Source organism: Procambarus clarkii, chromosome 36, assembly GCF_040958095.1.
Source record: "Procambarus clarkii isolate CNS0578487 chromosome 36, FALCON_Pclarkii_2.0, whole genome shotgun sequence".
NCBI classification, from domain to species: Eukaryota; Metazoa; Arthropoda; class Malacostraca; order Decapoda; family Cambaridae; genus Procambarus; species Procambarus clarkii.
This window is the reverse complement of record NC_091185.1, coordinates 28706643-28726003: the sequence shown is the minus strand read 5'-3', so window position 1 is coordinate 28726003 and position 19361 is coordinate 28706643. Positions and strand designations below refer to the sequence as shown.

Here is a 19361-nt window from a genome sequence, read left to right as displayed (position 1 = left end):
CCACTCTATATGTTAAGGGAACTAGATCTCACAATAATGAAGTCGAGAAGAAATAGTGGATATGATCACAACATACATGATACTAAGTGGAAATGACAAGATGGACAAGGATAGCCTCTATATAGGGAACAAAGCTTGACCAGAGGACATGTAATGAAATTCTCGAACCCCGGACGGGTAATAAACACGCGGAACGCGCTGAAAGAACAAGTTGTGGAGGCCACCTCCATCCACAACTTGAAGGTCAGATTCAACGAAGAATTCGAACGTCAGAATAGTTGTATTAAGAGACGACAGGTAGGTGGGCGGGGCGTGAAGAGCTAGACTTCACGTCCCCGTAATCACTGACAGTTAAGTACTTATAGGTAAGTACCATCATCATCTCTCTCACCTCTTTTCTTTCTTCCTGATCGTTCACTCACCCTCAGTGTGTTGGTCCGTACTCCACCCGTCATCCCTCCCTCTCCCTCTCGCCCTCTCTCCCTCTCTCCCTCCCTATCTACATCACACCCATCCTTTCCCCCTCCTTGCAACTTTCCCACCCTTGCACCCTCTCTCGTTCCACCCTCCATCCGTCTGTCCGTGGTACGAACAGTACAAGTCACCGGAGTGTAGCCTCCTCCAGCAGGACTGTGGGGGAACACCTCGAGGAATTCAGGAAGCGTTTGGGCCCTTGGGGCAAAACGGCTCATTAGGATTCTCATTTTTGAAGGGAAGTTGCCAGCGCACTTGGTCATTATTATATAACTATTGCAGCGCTGCAACTTTAGCTTCGCCACTATAGCTTTCCACGATAGTATAACGTCAGCTTAGTTACTTCAAGAACTTCTTCCAAATTATAATAGTTTCTATAATTATATTTATTGTCATTAACTTTCTTTTTAGTATTTTTCCGATATATTTTTCTTCAGGTCACTGTAAAGTGGAAAGTTAATTACTGAAGCTTATAGAGCATGATCTATAAGTCTTCAGGTGACGCCGAACATCGTGGCGACAGCTGAACAGAGAACTAACATGTTTTCCGGGATGAAATGAGAAAGAAATATTGATTGAATGTTGGAGAATATGAAGAGCACCGCAGAGGAGAGAGTATTGGATGCCTCCAGAGACAATGATCACGCTATTGAGCTCACTGGAAGGAGCCAACGGAACTCCACCGTACATAAAGGTACACGCTATCATTATAAACCCCGAGGGTAATCACCGTACTGTACGCCTTAAAGCGTCCACAGGTAAGTACAGGTTGTGGGTGGCGGTTCTCATCGCTCGGACCCGCGAATACCTCTCTTGCTTGGACCCGCTCGGACTCTATCCGCCCGGAACCATGCGTGGAAGTCCTCTGGTGTGGGTCTGGAAGAGCGCTGAAGAGCCAGCGTGACAAGGGGATGTTTGAAACGGGAATCATCCTTAAAGGTAATGCAACGGTAGATGGTAGATTGCCGGGATGACTTGGCTGTCTATTTCCTCGAGCGTTGAATGAACTCTCGGTGCTGCGGGTGCACGCAACTCCCAGCTCGAGACGTGCGCTAGGGAGGCCGCCTAGCTCCACCCTTTGTTAGGGGGATCACACTAATCTTCTTTAGCATCACTTCCCTTCTTATAGAGTGCTTCATTGCTTCATTTCCTTCACACTGGTGTGATGGAAGGTTAGAGGAGCCTAGTGTGAGGGAGGAGACGAGGAGCTAAGTGTGAGGCAGAGACAGGGAGCCCAGTAGGACGGGGTGGGAGTACTCTAGTGTGAGGCAGAGACAGGGAGCCCAGTAGGACGGGGTGGGAGTACTCTAGTGGGAGAGAGAGGTAGTTTGGATCAACAATACAATGAAAAGTGAGGAAAAAAACAAAGAATAAACAGGAAGGGAGAAGCAAAATAATAAACAAGTTGGGAGAAACAAAACAATAAATAGGGTGGAGGAAACACAATGATTTTCAAACAGGGAATCAGAAATAATTAGTTAAAAAGTAGAGTGAGACTTTGAAAGCAATTGTGAAAGTTGAGAATTCCAGCACCTTGACGAGAGGACCAGAGGCAAGTGTGTGTCTGTGAGGGTGTCTGTGAGGGAGACTATGAGGGAGACTATGAGGGAGACTATGAGAGAGACTATGAGGGAGTCTGTGAGGGAGACTATGAGGGAGACTATGAGGGAGTCTATGAGGGAGTCTGTGAGGGTGTCTGTGAGGGAGACTATGAGGGAGACTATGAGGGAGACTATGAGGGAGTCTGTGAGGGAGACTATGAGGGAGACTATGAGGGAGTCTATGAGGGAGTCTGTGCGGGAGTCTGTGAGGGAGACTATGAGGGAGACTATGAGGGAGACTATGAGGGAGTCTGTGAGGGAGACTATGAGGAAGACTATGAGGGAGTCTGTGAGGGAGACTATGAGGGAGACTATGAGGGGGTCTATGAGGGAGTCTGTGAGGGAGTCTGTGAGGGAGACTATGAGGGAGACTATGAGGGAGACTATGAGGGAGACTATGAGGGAGACTGTGAGGGTGTCTGTGAGGGAGACTGTGAGGGAGACTATGAGGGAGACTGTGAGGGTGTCTGTGAGGGAGACTGTGAGGGAGACTGTGAGGGAGACTATGAGGGAGACTGTGAGGGAGACTGTGAGGGAGACTATGAGGGAGACTGTGAGGGAGACAATGAGGGAGACTATGAGGGAGACTATGAGGGAGACTGTGAGGGAGACTGTGAGGGAGACTATGAGGGAGACTATGAGGGAGACTGTGAGGGAGACTATGAGGGAGACTATGAGGGAGACTATGAGGGAGACTATGAGGGAGACTATGAGGGAGACTATGAGGGAGACTGTGAGGGAGACTGTGAGGGAGACTATGAGGGAGACTGTGAGGGAGACTATGAGGGAGACTATGAGGGAGACTGTGAGGGAGACTATGAGGGAGACTATGAGGGAGACTATGAGGGAGACTATGAGGGAGACTATGAGGGAGACTGTGAGGGAGACTGTGAGGGAGACTATGAGGGAGACTGTGAGGGAGACTATGAGGGAGACTGTGAGGGAGACTATGAGGGAGTCTATGAGGGAGTCTGTGAGGGTGTGTGTGAGATGGCAGTAGCCATGGTATTCACATATCATCACTAGACAACTTCACTTAAACAATTAAACACTTGCCTCCGTCACGAGGTATTTTTACTCTACGCTTCAAAAGACCATTTATTATTTACTATGAAAAGCTTTACAATGGAAGCGCCACTTACGACGAGCAGCAGTCAGCCTTCAACACACTATAACTGATCTTAACATTCTCGTCCGAAACATTTTTTTTTAGTAACTGTTTTTGATGAACGAGTCGAGATATGCCTCACTGGGTGTCCAACTGGAGTGGGAGCAGCTGTGATAGGATGGGGTGGGTGGATAGGAGGGCTGGGTGGGAGGGATAGGGTGGGGAGAGAAGGGTCAGGAGTGTTGGATGGGAGGGGGACGTTGACTGCTTCAGGTGGCAGTAACAATACAAGTGACAGGGAGCGGCGGGGACCGTAGCAAGCGACGTCTCAACACTCCGCTTCACTTCTAGTTGGATGATGAGGTGAAGGTCAGTGTAACTCAGCCGTCCTCATAAACAATGGTCAAAAGTCATTCCATCCACCCGCCGAACCCGCTGTTTATGAATGAAACACGGTTTACACACGACACTCAACTGATGACGTACGAACACTTCCGGAACAAGTGTTTGCTAATGACTTGTGTTCGAATCACAACGCTGTAAATGCTTCGCCCACGTACTACAAACACCAATAATGGCCAACAGGACCTCACCTAACCAGTGCCTAAATATGCACAGAAGCTAATATTTAACAATATTTATTTATATTTGAGAAAATTCCTATTTTGAATTAATAGCATGTTCAAATTGATGAATGCGTTTTAGGGGTCGACCGCTGGATGGAATGGACTTGGTCTGAGGACGGGTTGTGTAAACTATGTTAGTGACTCACCGACGTCTAAATTGCCTGTATACAGACGTGTTGTATGACACTTATTGAATCTCTTGTGATATTAATAGACTATTGATATATGTACTTGTATTTTTGCAAAAGAAAAAGGCAATTGTGTAACTAACTTCACAAGATTATCACTTGCTTAGCTAAACGAACTATGAGGTTCAGTCCCTGAGCCCATTATGTGCCTCTCTAACCCTTTCCACCACCGCCCACAAGATGGGTATGGGGTGTATAATAAATGATTAAAGTCAACTTCACTTCTTTCTATGAAGATTGAGCCCGAAAACGCACACACACACACACACACACACACACACACACACACACACACACACACACACACACACACACATACACACACACACACACACACACACACACACACACACACACACACACACACACACACACACACACACAGCATAGTACAAATGCTATGGTACTATGACAAGAAAAGGGACGAGAAGCCTGCAAGGTGATACAGACAATGCTGCGAATGTCAGGTTCCCCAGCACGGACTCGGAGTAGAAAGATGCTTCTTAACCAACCAAAGACCAAAGAGGAGAGTGGGGTAAGGAGGATAAACTGCATGTTCGCAGACAACCAGGATGACCTTGATATGGAACCTTACGTATCTTATATCCACTAGCGGATGATGTCGCTAGCGGATATAGGATCACCTGACTGACAAAGCGAAGTACGTGTGTGAATAAGAGAATGGAGATATGGTAATAAGACCACACATTGGCCTAGTAATATAGCTGGAGAATGAGACGAACCTGTCATCTTAGAAACGTTCCTTCTTGGTGATGTTTACAGATAAGGAAACATTATTGTGATAATGTGACATGCCACAAGCGTAAGGATGTGAAGAAACTTCTGGTCAGTGACAAGCTGCAAGTCATGACAAAGCTTCGGAACAGGTCGAGCACGTGGCCACTTGAGACCAACCCGAACAATTGTAAGGTTATGAGATGTGGAACAGGAGAGAGGAGTCGTATCGGCTGACGGGAAAACTCTTGTCGATATGTGGAAGAGAACCTGGAGCTGGACCTCGCACTGAACCTCTCGTCTTGGAATGTACATACAGCATTCATTAGGTTGTGGACCACGTATGTAAGACCAGAGTTGTTATGTGTGGCACCAGCATAGAGCCCACACCATCACAATGTATGTCGGAAGTAGCTTTTAATATTTAATGGAATGTCATTTTTGCCAATGATAATAACTCTTGTATAAAATTTGTGTGGATCCCATCCCATGTTGGAGTTGGAAAACATGACTTTGTAGATCAATTGGCCAATGAGGCTTGCAGGAAAGAAAACATTGATTATGACTTTGGACTATCTAATGCAATTATTAGAAACATACAGATTAAAGAAATTAATTCAGATTTAGAAGAACTAAGAAATGCCCAGAGACCTGAAAGCTGCAGTATTAAAAGTTATGACAAGTTTTGTAATAATAGGTATTTGTATGGTCAGCACAGTAACCGGACCAGGCAATGTGATGTAGTCATTGCGCGAATTTGCCTTGGCTATAGACACATCTGGCAGGTTAGTGAGGCTGAGCCACTACCAGAATACTCAGATTATAAACTCTGTGATAAACCATTAATGCATTCACTAGAACACGACATTGTTGAATGTGAAACCATAAAGGACTTTAGACCTCCTGGTCTCTTGTACTACCAACTATGTAACTATTTTTTTTGACTCAGGTGTTCTGGACGACATCCTAACAATTTATCCAAAATTTGCTTGTTCATTTTAAAGAATGAAGAACAATTTTTATTTATATTACTTCTAAGCTGCATCACTTATGAACCCATCCCTGCTCTTGTGTGGCAATGCACAATAGAAAGTTATTTTCACATATCCAAACATTAAAACATTGATTGTAACCATGATATATATGTGCTTCAGCCTACAGTTTAGGCCTATTGTCTTTTGTATGACTCTCTGTCCTGCGTGACAGTGAATACCAGCATTATCCTCACTTAAGACTTAATCGAAATCCTCAGATTAGGCAAAATTGTAATTAATTTTATCAATAAAAATGTTAATGATAATAAATATCATGGAGGCCACACCCTGTTTGTTGCCCTAGCATTGAGCCCACACCCAATTGGTCTTGGAAATGGCATTTCAACTTTAAAAGTGGTCTGTTCTGGCATTGGTACCAGTCAGCTCGAGAGCTTCTGGTAGTGTGATTACAGAACAGGGAGCCAGAGTCAAACATTCTCTCTCCTGCGTTTTCTCCAGTCTCTCCAGTCACTCCAGTCACTCCAGTCACTCCACAAGCTTTCAAAAGTATTGCACTCGCCACCAGCAGGGTATATAGCTTATTAGACCACCTTAGACCACGGCGGGGCCTCGGGCTCCGTGGAGATGAGTTTGGGACCGCCGGGCGTTTCCTTGTGGGGATTACTGGGCGGGGGTGGAGACGCCAGGGTTATATTTGGCTGTCAGTATGTGGGGGAGTCACAAGACACGGAAGTTAGGAGGCAGGTGAGGGGTAGCAGGGAGATACTGAGGAAGGTGAGGGGTAGCTGGGAGATACTGAGTAAGGTGAGGGGTTGCAGGGAGATACTGAGGAAGGTGAGGAGTAGCAGGGAGATACTGAGGCAGGTGAGGAGTAGCAGGGAGATACTGAGGAAGGTGAGGAGTAGCAGGGAGATAATGAGGAAGGTGAGGGAGGAAAGAGAGAGTACTCACCTAGTTGTGCTAGCGAGGAGTTGAGCTTTGGCTCTTTGGTCCCGCCTCTCAACTGACAATCAACGTGTGAGTGAGTGAGTGTGAGTGTGTCGGCGTTGCATGATCAGCGAGCACTGGGGTCACTGCAGGAACAATCAAAGCAAAGTGTTAAAAGTAAGGTTTTCACAGTTACAATTTTTTCAGTGGGTGTCGGGTGAGGAACTTTCACGAGGGCGGAGGCTGCTGGCGGCAGACTCGTGTGTCATCCAGGACTGAACCAGTGACACGAGGGAGCCATCAACTGGGAAACAATACACGGAACTATACCTTTCACACCTAACTTTACTACTCTGATCCTCTCAGTTACCTTTGCGCCTTCTGCACAGCTCTGCGTCGTCTACCAACTGATTACCGTGTTGTTATCTCTACGGCTTTGCAAGTTGAAGGGCGTGCGGTGAGGGACTGTGGTAGCGTATGGGATTGACAGTGCCTTGGTCGTAGTAGTGAATTTTCTCATTATTGTTATTAATATTATTATTAATAGCAACAACTGTAACAACATGATATTAAACCAGATTACAAGTGAGAACTCACCAAGGGAAGACTGGTAGAGACTGTGTACACCTCTCCGCCTCCACCTGCTAACATGCCTTTATTTATAATCTATTGAAGTTATAAACGTGGGAACCCTGATACATCTTTCTCTCCCTCCCCCAGTGTAACGACAGGTGATGAGGGGGGAGCAGAGCACTAAATGGGGGGGGGGGGTGGATGGGGAGGTGGAGGGGTTCGTGAGGGTTGAGGGGGAGGAGGTTGAAGAGGATCCCAGCAACCCCTCCCCTTCTACACCACCCCCACCTCCCTCTTTCCTACCCCAGGGTCCTGTAACTGTACCTGGAGCAGCAGGTGTCACTGACTGGGGGAGGAGGGGGGGATTGAATGGGGGGTGGAGGAGGCCAGTTGAGTGACGCACACTTTCCCGCGATCTCTGGACATTCCTCTCTCTTCACCTGTCTCTCCATCTACTACCATCAATCCTTCTACTCCCCCTGCCCCTCTCCCACCCCCTGCTGTCCCTACCCCGTCTCTTATCTCCCCCTACTCCTCTTCTTCCTGATTCCCCTCCCTGCTCCTGCTGCCAGTTCCGGTCTGACGTATTGGGTCATTGATCGAAGTTAATACTGTATTTCCCATTTCCAAACTTTTCCCTTTACATGTACCTCTCCATCCTCTTTACCCACCCCTCCCCCCACCACAACAAAATAAAAAGATTACTAGCTAACTTGGACCATGTCAGGTGTGGGGGAAGCTGCAGGTGTGGTCCCTCACTAGCCAGGACCATGTCAGGTGTAGGGGAGGCTGCAGGTGTGGTCCCTCACTAGCCAGGACCATGTCAGGTGTAAGGGAGGCTGCAGGTGTGGTCCCTCAGTAGCCAGGACCATGTCAGGTGTGGGGGAGGCTGCAGGTGTGGTCCCTCACTAGCTAGGACCATGTCAGGTGTGGGGGAGGCTGCAGATATGGTCCCTCACTAGCCAGGACCATGTCAGGTGTGGGGGAGGCTGTAGGTGTGGTCCCTCACTAGCCAGGACCATGTCAGGTGTGGGGGAGGCTGCAGATATGGTCCCTCACTTGCCAGGACCATGTCAGGTGTGGGGGAGGCTGTAGGTGTGGTCCCTCACTAGCCAGGACCATGTCAGGTGTGGGGGAGACTGCAGGTGTGGTCCCTCACTAGTCAGGACCGCCTGTACTCTCCCTTCACCCATGGTGAACTAGGACGCAGCGTCTGTGTAAGGCGGTGGATGTTTAATAAGTTACAATGTTAAGTTACGAGGCGCAGATAACCTTCTGAAATCATTGAAGCTTCTTGATCCTCAATGACCAGTCTTTAGTTTTATTTAACGCATTGTGTTAAGCTGAATTAAAAAGCGTGTGCTCCCGATGAACCCCAATTACATGTATATATATTATGAGAAATATATATATTATTCGATCTTAAATGGAGCGAGAAAATATCAATTGTTGAACAATATTGAATCATTGTTAAGAAAGCCGCACATTCCGAGGAAAGAAGTGAAGGAAATATCTTACTCTTTTTCGTAAATGTCTATCGGAAACCTAATTAGGTTACATTTCTCAGATAGTATCACTGAGCTCATCGTTGCAATGCAATATTCAAACTGATAAAAATATCACTGATGTGTGAAGTCATCATTCGATTTCAATGGGAAAGTGTCGTAAACTTGGACGGTCAAGTGAGAAGGGAAGTGTTGGAGAAGAAATGCTTTGGTGGGCACCTTGAGAGGTGAAGGCACTCCATCATCACTGTCTTGTCACTGGAAAGTGACAACTCGTTACATTTTTGGCACTGAAAAAGTCATTAGGTTGGACGAGGTGTTACGTCATGCATTACAAGGTAATTGTTTCATGAACTAAACTTCCTCTCTCTCTCTCTCTCTCTCTCTCTCTCTCTCTCTCTCTCTCTCTCTCTCTCTCTCTCTCTCTCTCTCTCTCTCTCTCTCTCTCTCTCTCTCTCTGTCTCTCTGTCTGTCTCTGTCTGTCTCTCTCTCTCTCTCTCTCTCTCTCTCTCTCTCTCTCTCTCTCTCTCTCTCTCTCTCTCTCTCTCTCTCTCTCTCACTCTCTCACTCTCTCACTCTCTCTCTCTCTCTCTCTCTCTCTCACTCTCTCTCACTCTCTCACTCTCTCTCTCTCTCTCACTCTCTCTCTCACTCTCTCACTCTCTCTCTCTCTCTCTCTCTCTCTCTCTCTCTCTCTCTCTCTCTCTCTCTCTCTCTCTCTCTCTCTCTCTCTCTCTCACTCTCACTCTCTCTCTCTCACTCTCACTCTCTCTCTCTCTCTCTTTCTCTCTCTCTCTCTCTCTCTCTCTCTCTCTCTCTCTCTCTCTCTCTCTCTCTCTCTCTCTCTCTCTCTCTCTCTCTCTCTCTCTCTGTATATATATATATATATATATATATATATATATATATATATATATATATATATATATAATATGTATGTGTGCAGAGTCTGGGAATCGGGGTTACAAGGTACTGGTGAGAGAACTAAAAAGTTATGTTCAAGATGCACAAAGAGTTAGTTGAAAGCGGTCACTTGCTTATTAATAGGCCCCCCTAGGGTTATAGGACTGTTTCACACACGTGTGGTCGAACCACACGTCCCAGAAGAACATTGTCCCAGAAGCATAGAGGGTTGTCAAGATTGCCCCAGAAGCATGGAGGGTTGTCATCATTGTCCCAGAAGTATGGAGGGTTGTCAACATTGTCCCAGAAGCATGGAGGGTTGTCAACATTGTCCCAGAAGCATGGAAGGTTGTCAGCATTGTCCCAGAAGCATGGAGGGTTGTCAACATTGTCCCAGAAGCATGGAAGGTTGTCAGCATTGTCCCAGAAGCATGGAGGGTTGTCAACATTGTCCCAGAAGCATGGAAGGTTGTCAGCATTGTCCCAGAAGCATGGAGGGTTGTCATCATTGTCCCAGAAGCATGGAGGGTTGTCAACATTGTCCCAGAAGCATGGAGGGTTGTCAGCATTGTCCCAGAAGCATGGAGGGTTGTCAACATTGCCCCAGAAGAATGGAGGGTTGTCAAAATTGTCCCAGAAGCATGGAGGGTTGTCATCATTGTCCCAGAAGCATGGAGGGTTGTCAACATTGCCCCAGAAGCATGGAGGGTTGTCAACATTGTCCCAGAAGCATGGAGGGTTGTCAGCATTGTCCCAGAAGCATGGAAGGTTGTCAGCATGGTCCCAGAAGCATGGAGGGTTGTCAACATGGTCCCAGAAGCATGGAGGGTTGTCAACATTGTCCCAGAAGCATGGAGGGTTGTCATCATTGTCCCAGAAGCATGGAGGGTTGTCATCATTGTCCCAGAAGCATGGAGGGTTGTCAACATGGTCCCAGAAGCATGGAAGGTTGTCAGCATGGTCCCAGAAGCATGGAGGGTTGTCAACATGGTCCCAGAAGCATGGAGGGTTGTCAACATGGTCCCAGAAGCATGGAAGGTTGTCAACATGGTCCCAGAAGCATGGAGGGTTGTCAACATTGTCCCAGAAGCATGGAGGGTTGTCAACATTGTCCCAAAAGCATGGAGGGTTGTCAACATTGCCCCAGAAGCATGGAGGGTTGTCATCATTGTCCCAGAAGCATGGAGGGTTGTCATCATTGTCCCAGAAGCATGGAGGGTTGTCAACATGGTCCCAGAAGCATGGAAGGTTGTCAGCATGGTCCCAGAAGCATGGAGGGTTGTCAACATTGTCCCAGAAGCATGGAGGGTTGTCATCATTGTCCCAGAAGCATGGAGGGTTGTCATCATTGTCCCAGAAGCATGGAGGGTTGTCAACATGGTCCCAGAAGCATGGAAGGTTGTCAGCATGGTCCCAGAAGCATGGAGGGTTGTCAACATGGTCCCAGAAGCATGGAGGGTTGTCAACATGGTCCCAGAAGCATGGAAGGTTGTCAACATGGTCCCAGAAGCATGGAGGGTTGTCAACATTGTCCCAGAAGCATGGAGGGTTGTCAACATTGTCCCAAAAGCATGGAGGGTTGTCAACATTGCCCCAGAAGCATGGAGGGTTGTCATCATTGTCCCAGAAGCATGGAGGGTTGTCATCATTGTCCCAGAAGCATGGAGGGTTGTCAACATGGTCCCAGAAGCATGGAAGGTTGTCAGCATGGTCCCAGAAGCATGGAGGGTTGTCAACATTGTCCCAGAAGCATGGAGGGTTGTCAACATTGTCCCAGAAGCATGGAGGGTTGTCAGCATTGTCCCAGAAGCATGGAGGGTTGTCAACATTGTCCCAGAAGCATGGAGGGTTGTCAGCATTGCTCCAGAAGCATGGAAGGTTGTCAGCATTGTCCCAGAAGCATGGAGGGTTGTCAGCATTGTCCCAGAAGCATGGAGGGTTGTCAGCATTGCCCCAGAAGCATGGAAGGTTGTCAGCATTGTCCCAGAAGCATGGAGGGTTGTCAACATTGTCCCAGAAGCATGGAAGGTTGTCAGCATTGCCCCAGAAGCATGGAAGGTTGTCAGCATTGTCCCAGAAGCATGGAGGGTTGTCAACATTGTCCCAGAAGCATGGAAGGTTGTCAGCATTGTCCCAGAAGAATGGAGGGTTGTCAGCATTGCCCCAGAAGCATGGAAGGTTGTCAGCATTGTCCCAGAAGCATGGAGGGTTGTCAGCATTGCCCCAGAAGCATGGAAGGTTGTCAGCATTGTCCCAGAAGCATGGAGGGTTGTCAGCATTGTCCCAGAAGCATGGAGGGTTGTCAACATTGTCCCAGAAGCATGGGGGGTTGTCAGCATTGCTCCAGAAGCATGGAAGGTTGTCAGCACTGTCCCAGAAGCATGGAGGGTTGTCAGCATTGTCCCAGAAGCATGGAGGGTTGTCAGCATTGCCCCAGAAGCATGGAAGGTTGTCAGCATTGCCCCAGAAGCATGGAGGGTTGTCAGCATTGCCCCAGAAGCATGGAAGGTTTTCAGCATTGCCCCAGAAGCATGGAAGGTTGTCAACATTGTCCCAGAAGCATGGAGGGTTGTCAACATTGTCCCAGAAGCATGGAAGGTTGTCAGCATTGTCCCAGAAGCATGGAAGGTTGTCAGCATTCCCCCAGAAGCATGGAAGGTTGTCAGCATTGTCCCAGAAGCATGGAGGGTTGTCAACATTGTTCCAGAAGCATGGAGGGTTGTCAGCATTGTCCCAGAAACATGGAGGGTTGTCAACATTGTTCCAGAAGCATGGAAGGTTGTCAGCATTGTCCCAGAAGCATGGAGGGTTGTCAACATTGTCCCAGAAGCATGGAAGGTTGTCAGCATTGTCCCAGAAGCATGGAAGGTTGTCAGCATTGCCCCAGAAGCATGGAGGGTTGTCAACATTGTCCCAGAAGCATGGAGGGTTGTCAACATTGTCCCAGAAGCATGGAGGGTTGTCAACATTGTCCCAGAAGCATGGAAGGTTGTCAGCATTGCCCCAGAAGCATGGAAGGTTGTCAAGATTGCCCCAGAAGCATGGAGGGTTGTCATCATTGCCCCAGAAGCATGTTGGTATTATGCCATCTAAAATTTGTGGAGATATCACCAACTTAGAGCCACGTCACAATAAGCTTAACATCAACTGAGGCGAATCTATTAGAGTCCATAATATTAAACCTTATTGTGTTTAATTATGCTCCGAGGAGCATAGTTAAAGACCCAGCATGGGTTAACCAGAGGCCACTTGCACCTGGCAAAGTTGTCACTCACTTAAGGTGCTTATGAAGTGGTAGTTGACTGAGCGGTGTTTATACAAGGACATCACAATGATGTGATATATCTATGAGAGAATATGTCGAGTAGGACGGGGATCGAACCGTTGTACATGGGGTTAAGGTGCGTGTCTGAGGCTACCCAGGACGCTGATTCGATCCCAGTCTTGCTCCAAAGACATTCTCAAAGTTTACTTTATTATTTGTTTATTTATTATTAGTTAATAATTATTTTCTGTTAATTATTTTAGCGTTTAAGCAAATTTGTGGATAGTAATGAAAAAATTATTTATTCAAGTAATTTTGGAACTACTAAAAGTTTTTAATTTGCTTCAGATTTGGAAAAGGGACAACAGAGGGAGTTCTTTCTGGTCAGGGATATATGTGAAGGCTTGACAAAGATAGTGACATACGCTATTAACTCAGTAATGTTGATATTATTAAACTCGACTGTAAATGGGATCATCTCATACATATTAATAATGACCTAAAGTTAGAACGGTAGTCGCAGGAATATTAATACAGTACATCATCACTGTGTTGTAGCGAGACATCGCGTGGATGTCACTGTTCAACATGTCTACACTTGCGAGCGTCTTACAGAACAAATACATTCTCTAGAATACTTACAGAAAAAATATAAGTTATTTACCATTAAAGTTGTTAAGTAAATTACCAGATTACGTTTCCATAAAAGACATTACATGAGATGTAATATAAGTGTTCAGCGGATGAAAGACTTTGTAAATCAGCACATAAATAATGTGTTGAAAATATCAAAGCAACACGCAAAAGTGGTTTGGAATTATGAGATGTAGACTTACAAGAGGACACCACCTTTGGATACGGGTAAGTGGAAGAGTCTGCTAGGTAGAGCCACTCCATCAAATTATAAATTCCTTATTAAGACTACTCATAGCCAAGTCGACAGAGCTTCGGCCTCACACGGGTGGAGTCCAGGGTTCGAGACTCCTACAACCCAGGTGAATAGAATGGAGCAAATTCTTTGCTGTGTCGTAAGCAGAGGCTGGACACATACACAAGGTGGAAATTGCATGAAAATTAGCCCAAACTCTGACAGATTATTATTATTAACATCTTTATTGACAAAATTAATTACAATTTTGCCTAATCTGAGGATTTTGATAGTCTTATTAAATTGAGGGCAAGGATAGGTACCCGGCGGACGGCCAGCCCCATCCTCACAAGGGGTGAGGATAGGTACCTGGCGGCCGGCCCTCATCCTCACAAGAGGTGAGGATAGGTGCCCGGCGGACGGCCCCCATCCTCACAAGGGGTGAGAATAGGTACCCGGCCCCCATCCTCACAAGGGGTGAGGATAGGTACCCGGCCCACATCCTCACAAGGGGCGAGGATAGGTACCAGACGGACGGCCCCCATCCTCACAAGGGGCGAGGATAGGTGCCCGGCGGCCGGCCCCCATCCACGCACTTTCCCGTCCTCATCATTTTTCTACCATTTTCCTCCAGCAATCTGGTGGGAGTGCTGCGTGGAGCGACCGGTTGTTTGGGGGGAGAGGCGAGAGCAGTTGATGACGCGGCTGCTCGGCTCCACCACCAGACAAATAGCGATGACCGCTAGGAATGCCGCGCCCGACTGCTTACCCTAGCGTGAGGCCACTAGCGTGAAGCGCTGGAGTTTAGCACGTGTCAATTATCACTGACATGTTTCTAGCGGTGGTCCTCGCTGGCCTGGCCGCTTCCTGCACCACTTTCTGAAGCGTTTAATTTAATGCTTGGACGGTTGCAGGCGCTGAAGGATTGCGCCTGTAATGTGAAGAATTAACTGTTGGCACCGAGATAATAACACGATCTTGTGCGGTTGACCGCTAAGTCACGGGGTGGTGAGGGAGTGACGTGGTGAGGCAGTGGTGAGGGAGTGACGTGGTGAGGGAGTGACGTGGTGAGGTAGTGGTGAGGGAGTGACGTGGTGAGGGAGTGACGTGGTGAGGCGGTGACGTGGTGAGGTAGTGGTGAGGGAGTGACGTGGTGAGGTAGTGACGTGGTGAGGTAGTGACGTGGTAAGGCAGTGACGTGGCGAAGGAGTGACGTGGTGAGGGAGTGACGTGGTGAGGCGGTGACGTGGTGAGGCAGTGACGTGGTGAGGTAGTGACGTGGTAAGGCAGTGACGTGGTGAGGTAGTGACGTGGTGAGGCAGTGACGTGATGAATGACATTTTACTGTACTCGTACCTGGACTTTAGGCTGTGGGTGGAGGTGGCTTCCACCACTTCTCCTCTCAGTGTATTGTACTTCTTGACAACCCGTAGAGAGCACCAGATTTTCCCTTGCAATTTTCCCCTCATTTCCGTTTCCATCTCCCACCTGTGTCCCCTTGATTTATTTTCTCAAAATTTCAAGTATTATCCCTGTTAAAGTTTTCATGTTTTAAGTATTTTGGAAGTATTGAACATTTTCCCACTATTTCTGCTTTAATCTTAGGTTGTGAAAGTGAGTTCTCTTCATTTTTCATTGTTTTTCAGCTTCCTTTTATTCAAGCATTAGTTTTATTGCAGATGTCAGCACCTTTTCAAGTTCATTTTTGGCTTCAGGAGGTGTGGAGTCCACATTATTGCTAGATATGCCAGTAATAGCCTCCTTACCTTGAGGTTACCTTGAGGTGCTTCCAGGGCTTAGCGTCCCTGCGGCCCGGTCGTCGACCAGGCCTCCTGGTTGCTGGACTGATCAACCAGGCTGTTAGACACCGCTGCTCGCAGCCTGACGTATGAGTCACAGCTTGGTTGATCAGGTATCCTTTGGAGGTGCTTATCCAGTTCTCTCTTGAACACTGTGAGGGGTCGGCCAGTTATGTCCCTTATGTGTAGTGGAAGCGTGTTGAACAGTCTCGGGCCTCTGATGTTGATAGTTCTCTCTCAGAGTACCTGTTGCCTCACACACACATTGCAAATAGTGTCTTCAAAGTGCTCTTATTTATGGGGGTTTAAATTCCATTTTACTTCAAGGCAGCTGTCATTGTTATTCTGTGTACTTGTGCTTCTGGTGTTGGAATTTTATCCAGTTCCAAGACTTTTTCCTCTCTCATTTTCCTAATTTATTTTCCTGTTCGTTACTTGAGTTTGTCAAGGCTTTCCTGAAAGTCTCAGCATTTTCAACAGCCGTTGAACTATACCAACTCCCTCCCTCGCTAGGGCATTCCTATATATTGAGAACTGTGGTACTCTTGGGACCCAGCCCCAGGGGTACCACACCTGCCACGGCCCTCCTGCTCCACACATGCCACGGCCCTCCTGCTCCACACCTGCCACGGCCCTCCTGCTCCACACCTGCCACGGCCCTCCTGCTCCACACCTGCCACGGCCCTCCTGCTCCACACATACTACGGCCCTCCTGCTCCACACCTGCCACGGCCCTCCTGCTCCACACCTGCCACGGCCCTCCTGCTCCACACCTGCCACGGCCCTCCTGCTCCACACATACTACGGCCCTCCTGCTCCACACCTGCCACGGCCCTCCTGCTCCACACCTGCCACGGCCCTCCTGCTCCACACCTGCCACGGCCCTCCTGCTCCACACATACCACGGCCCTCCTGCTCCACACCTGTCACGACCCTCCTGCTCCATACATACCACGGCCCTCCTGCTCCACACATGCCACGGCCCTCCTGCTCCACACCTGCCACGGCCCTCCTGCTCCACACCTTCCCCGTGACCAACCCTTGGTTTCCGGTCACGGAGCTCGACAGTCCGTGGTCAAGCGAGGTGGAGACCGTTATTGAGGTGGGGAAGGGCTTTGAAGCGGTTAAGAATAAGGAAATAAGGCGTTAATGAGGGGGAATTAAGACATGAGGCGTTGACAGTACGATAACAAAAGAGGGAACCATGAAGTAGTGGATAATAAAGAGGGAGAGACAGCGACGCGACGAGACAATGATGCAATGGTGTCGAAGTTCCTATTGTTGCAAGTCAATTGAGCGAGGGCGCCTTCTCCTTGGCCCGCCCGGGCTCGTTATCGGTTACTTTTCGTGTGTTTGTGTTGGTTTGAACTTCAATTTAACCGTGTTGTGAGGGCAGGTGTTGTGAGGGCGTACAGGCGTTGTGAGGGCGTACAGGTGTTGTGAGGGCGTACAGGTGTTGTGAGGGCGTACAGGTGTTGGGAGGACGTACAGGTGTTGTGAGGGCAGGTGTTGTGAGGGCGTACAGGTGTTGTGAGGGCGTACAGGTGTTGTGAGGGCAGGTGTTGTGAGGGCGTCAGGTTAGTGCCCACTGTCTCTCAAGACCACACGGAGTGTTAACGATTACTCTCGCCTCCGTTAGTGGCTTTGTTTTAGTGCCAACGTGTGGCAGCGTTACTGGTGCCTGTGGCAGCGTTACTGGTGTCTGTGGCAGCGTTACTGGTGTCTGTGGCAGCGTGAGGCATCCTCTATTGCCACCACCAACATACCAGCCTCTACTGCCACCACCAACATACCAGCCCCTACTACCACCACCATCATGCCAGCCTCTACTACCACCACCAACATACCATCCTCTACTGCCACCACCAACATACCAGCCCCTACTACCACCACCATCATGCCAGCCTGTACTACCACCACCAACATACCATCCTCTACTGCCACCACCACCAACATACCAGCCCCTACTACCACCACCAACATACCAGCCTCTACTACCACCACCAACATACCATCCTCTACTGCCACCACCACCAACATACCATCCTCTACTGCCACCACCAACAGCCTTCTATATTCTGCCACCATAAGGAGTAAGGAAGAAGCATAGGGACCACCTGGGTACATACACCAATAAGGCCAGAAGTGAGTGCAGCTGTATTAGGGGAACAGGGCAGTGGTCTGAGAACGCCACAGCGACAATAACAAAGACCAACCTAAGCTGTTGCATTCCCAAATACAGCAGGAAATTGAGGAAAACTCCAGTAGGAGGACGTGTGATGAAGCTGTTTTTTTGAAGGAGGAACACGGCTGGAGAATGTCAAAGAAGTGTGTTAAGAACTCAACAAGATGTTCCTGGTGGTTTTCAAACAGGAACGACATTAGTGTCCACTGAGAGCTGAAAACAGACAGAACCAACACTAGATAGATTCCATGTTACTGTAGAAGAGATAAAAAGAAACACCTGGAGGAATTAGATATAATATAAGGAGCGAGACAAGAGAAGATTTGTTGACTGAAGGAAGTTGCATGAATTCTGTGTTTCCCATTATTTGGAGCTTTATATATAACACTAAAGACAGCTGGAAAAAGGCAAATGTAGTTCTATTATACAAGAACTGAGAACCACGAAGCAATACACTATAGATAACTGTAACTAACATACATACCAAGACGAAACAAATGGATAAGGTCACCAGGAAATGAATTAAGAATTGGAGAATATTTGGGGCGAGTGATTTTTGCCACTGAGTCACCACACGGATTGGGGGAGGAGGAAATCATGCTTTTAACAAAGTTGACTGAATTCTATGACAACGTAACTAAAGTATTGCAGGAGAATGAAGGATGGGTGGACTGCGGTTTCCTGGACTGGCGGAGTGTGTCAGTACGTCAACCTTTGTTTGTTTGTTAGAGCGTCGTCCGCAGAGTCTGCTAGAACGTCAGTCAGGGGTTCTGTCCGGTCGTCAGCCAGGGGATCTGTCCGAGCGTCAGCTAGGGGTTCTGTCCGAGCGTCAGCCAGGGGTTCTGTCCGGGAGTCAGCCAGGGGATCTGTCCGGGCGTCAGCTAGGGGATCTGTCCGAGCGTCAGCAAAGGAATTAGGACGTCCTGTCCTCGCTGTCTTATATTATCCTTATCCAAGACTTGAAGAAAAGGCAAGAAACTTTCACTGGCTCCACCCAGACACCAATGCACCCCCGACACGCATGTACCCACGACACCCATGTACCTCCGACACCCATGTACCCCCGACACCCATGTACCCACGACACCCATGTACCCCCGACACCCATGTACCCACGACACCCATGAACCCCCGACACGCATGTACCCACGACACCCATGTACCCCCGACACCCATGTACCCACGACACCCATGTACCCCCGACACCCATGTACCCACGACACCCATGTACCCCCGACACCCATGTACCCACGACACCCATGTACCACCGACACCCATGTACCCACGACACCCATGTACCCACGACACCCATGTACCCACGACACCCATGTACCCCAAGACTGCCCCATCCCCCATCGCCCCCATCTCACCCTCCCCCCACTCCCTCTTGTCCCACTACCACTCACTAACATCCTCTAGATTCGCGACTAAAATCAAAGTGGTTCTCTGTGCTTCAGTTTTGGTCTGTTCAAAGTGCCACTCACATCCAGGTGAAGAACTCTTCACTAACGAGACCACTCCATCTGTCCCCAACCACAGCGAGTTACTTTGCATTCATTAAACAGTTTATGAACTTCGAAGCACGCTCAGAATCTGTTTATTTTTTTGG

At 48.2% G+C, this 19361-nt stretch overlaps 3 protein-coding genes across 4 annotated transcripts in view; 1 reads left to right on the top strand and 2 right to left on the bottom strand.

Moving 5' to 3' along the window:
* Positions 1 to 19361, top strand: part of LOC123756164 (protein tramtrack, alpha isoform) — a 269736-nt gene that overhangs the window by 11841 nt on the left and 238534 nt on the right. The gene's annotated exons all lie outside the window — the stretch shown is intronic.
* On the bottom strand, positions 1953 to 3095 carry LOC138371706 (fap1 adhesin-like). The gene has a single exon (XM_069336722.1). The coding sequence runs from the start codon at positions 3093 to 3095 to the stop codon at positions 1953 to 1955; it is 1143 nt and encodes a 380-aa protein (XP_069192823.1).
* On the bottom strand, positions 9792 to 17309 carry LOC123756245 (uncharacterized). Its single transcript, XM_069336721.1, has 2 exons — positions 17228 to 17309; positions 9792 to 12724 (listed from the first exon to the last, which is right to left on the bottom strand). The coding sequence occupies exons 1-2, from the start codon at positions 17307 to 17309 to the stop codon at positions 9792 to 9794; spliced, it is 3015 nt and encodes a 1004-aa protein (XP_069192822.1).

What these genes read in the sequence shown, in the direction of transcription:
- LOC123756245 (XM_069336721.1), bottom strand. Translation starts at nt 17,309, where the DNA reads ATGCCTCACGCTGCCACAGACACCAGTAACGCTGCCACAGACACCAGT. An exon ending in CACCAGTAACGCTGCCACAC is followed by an intron (nt 12,725 to 17,227) that starts GTTGGCACTAAA and finishes CACAAATTTTAG; the next exon opens with ATGGCATAATACCAACATGC.
- LOC138371706 (XM_069336722.1), bottom strand. Translation starts at nt 3,095, where the DNA reads ATGATATGTGAATACCATGGCTACTGCCATCTCACACACACCCTCACA.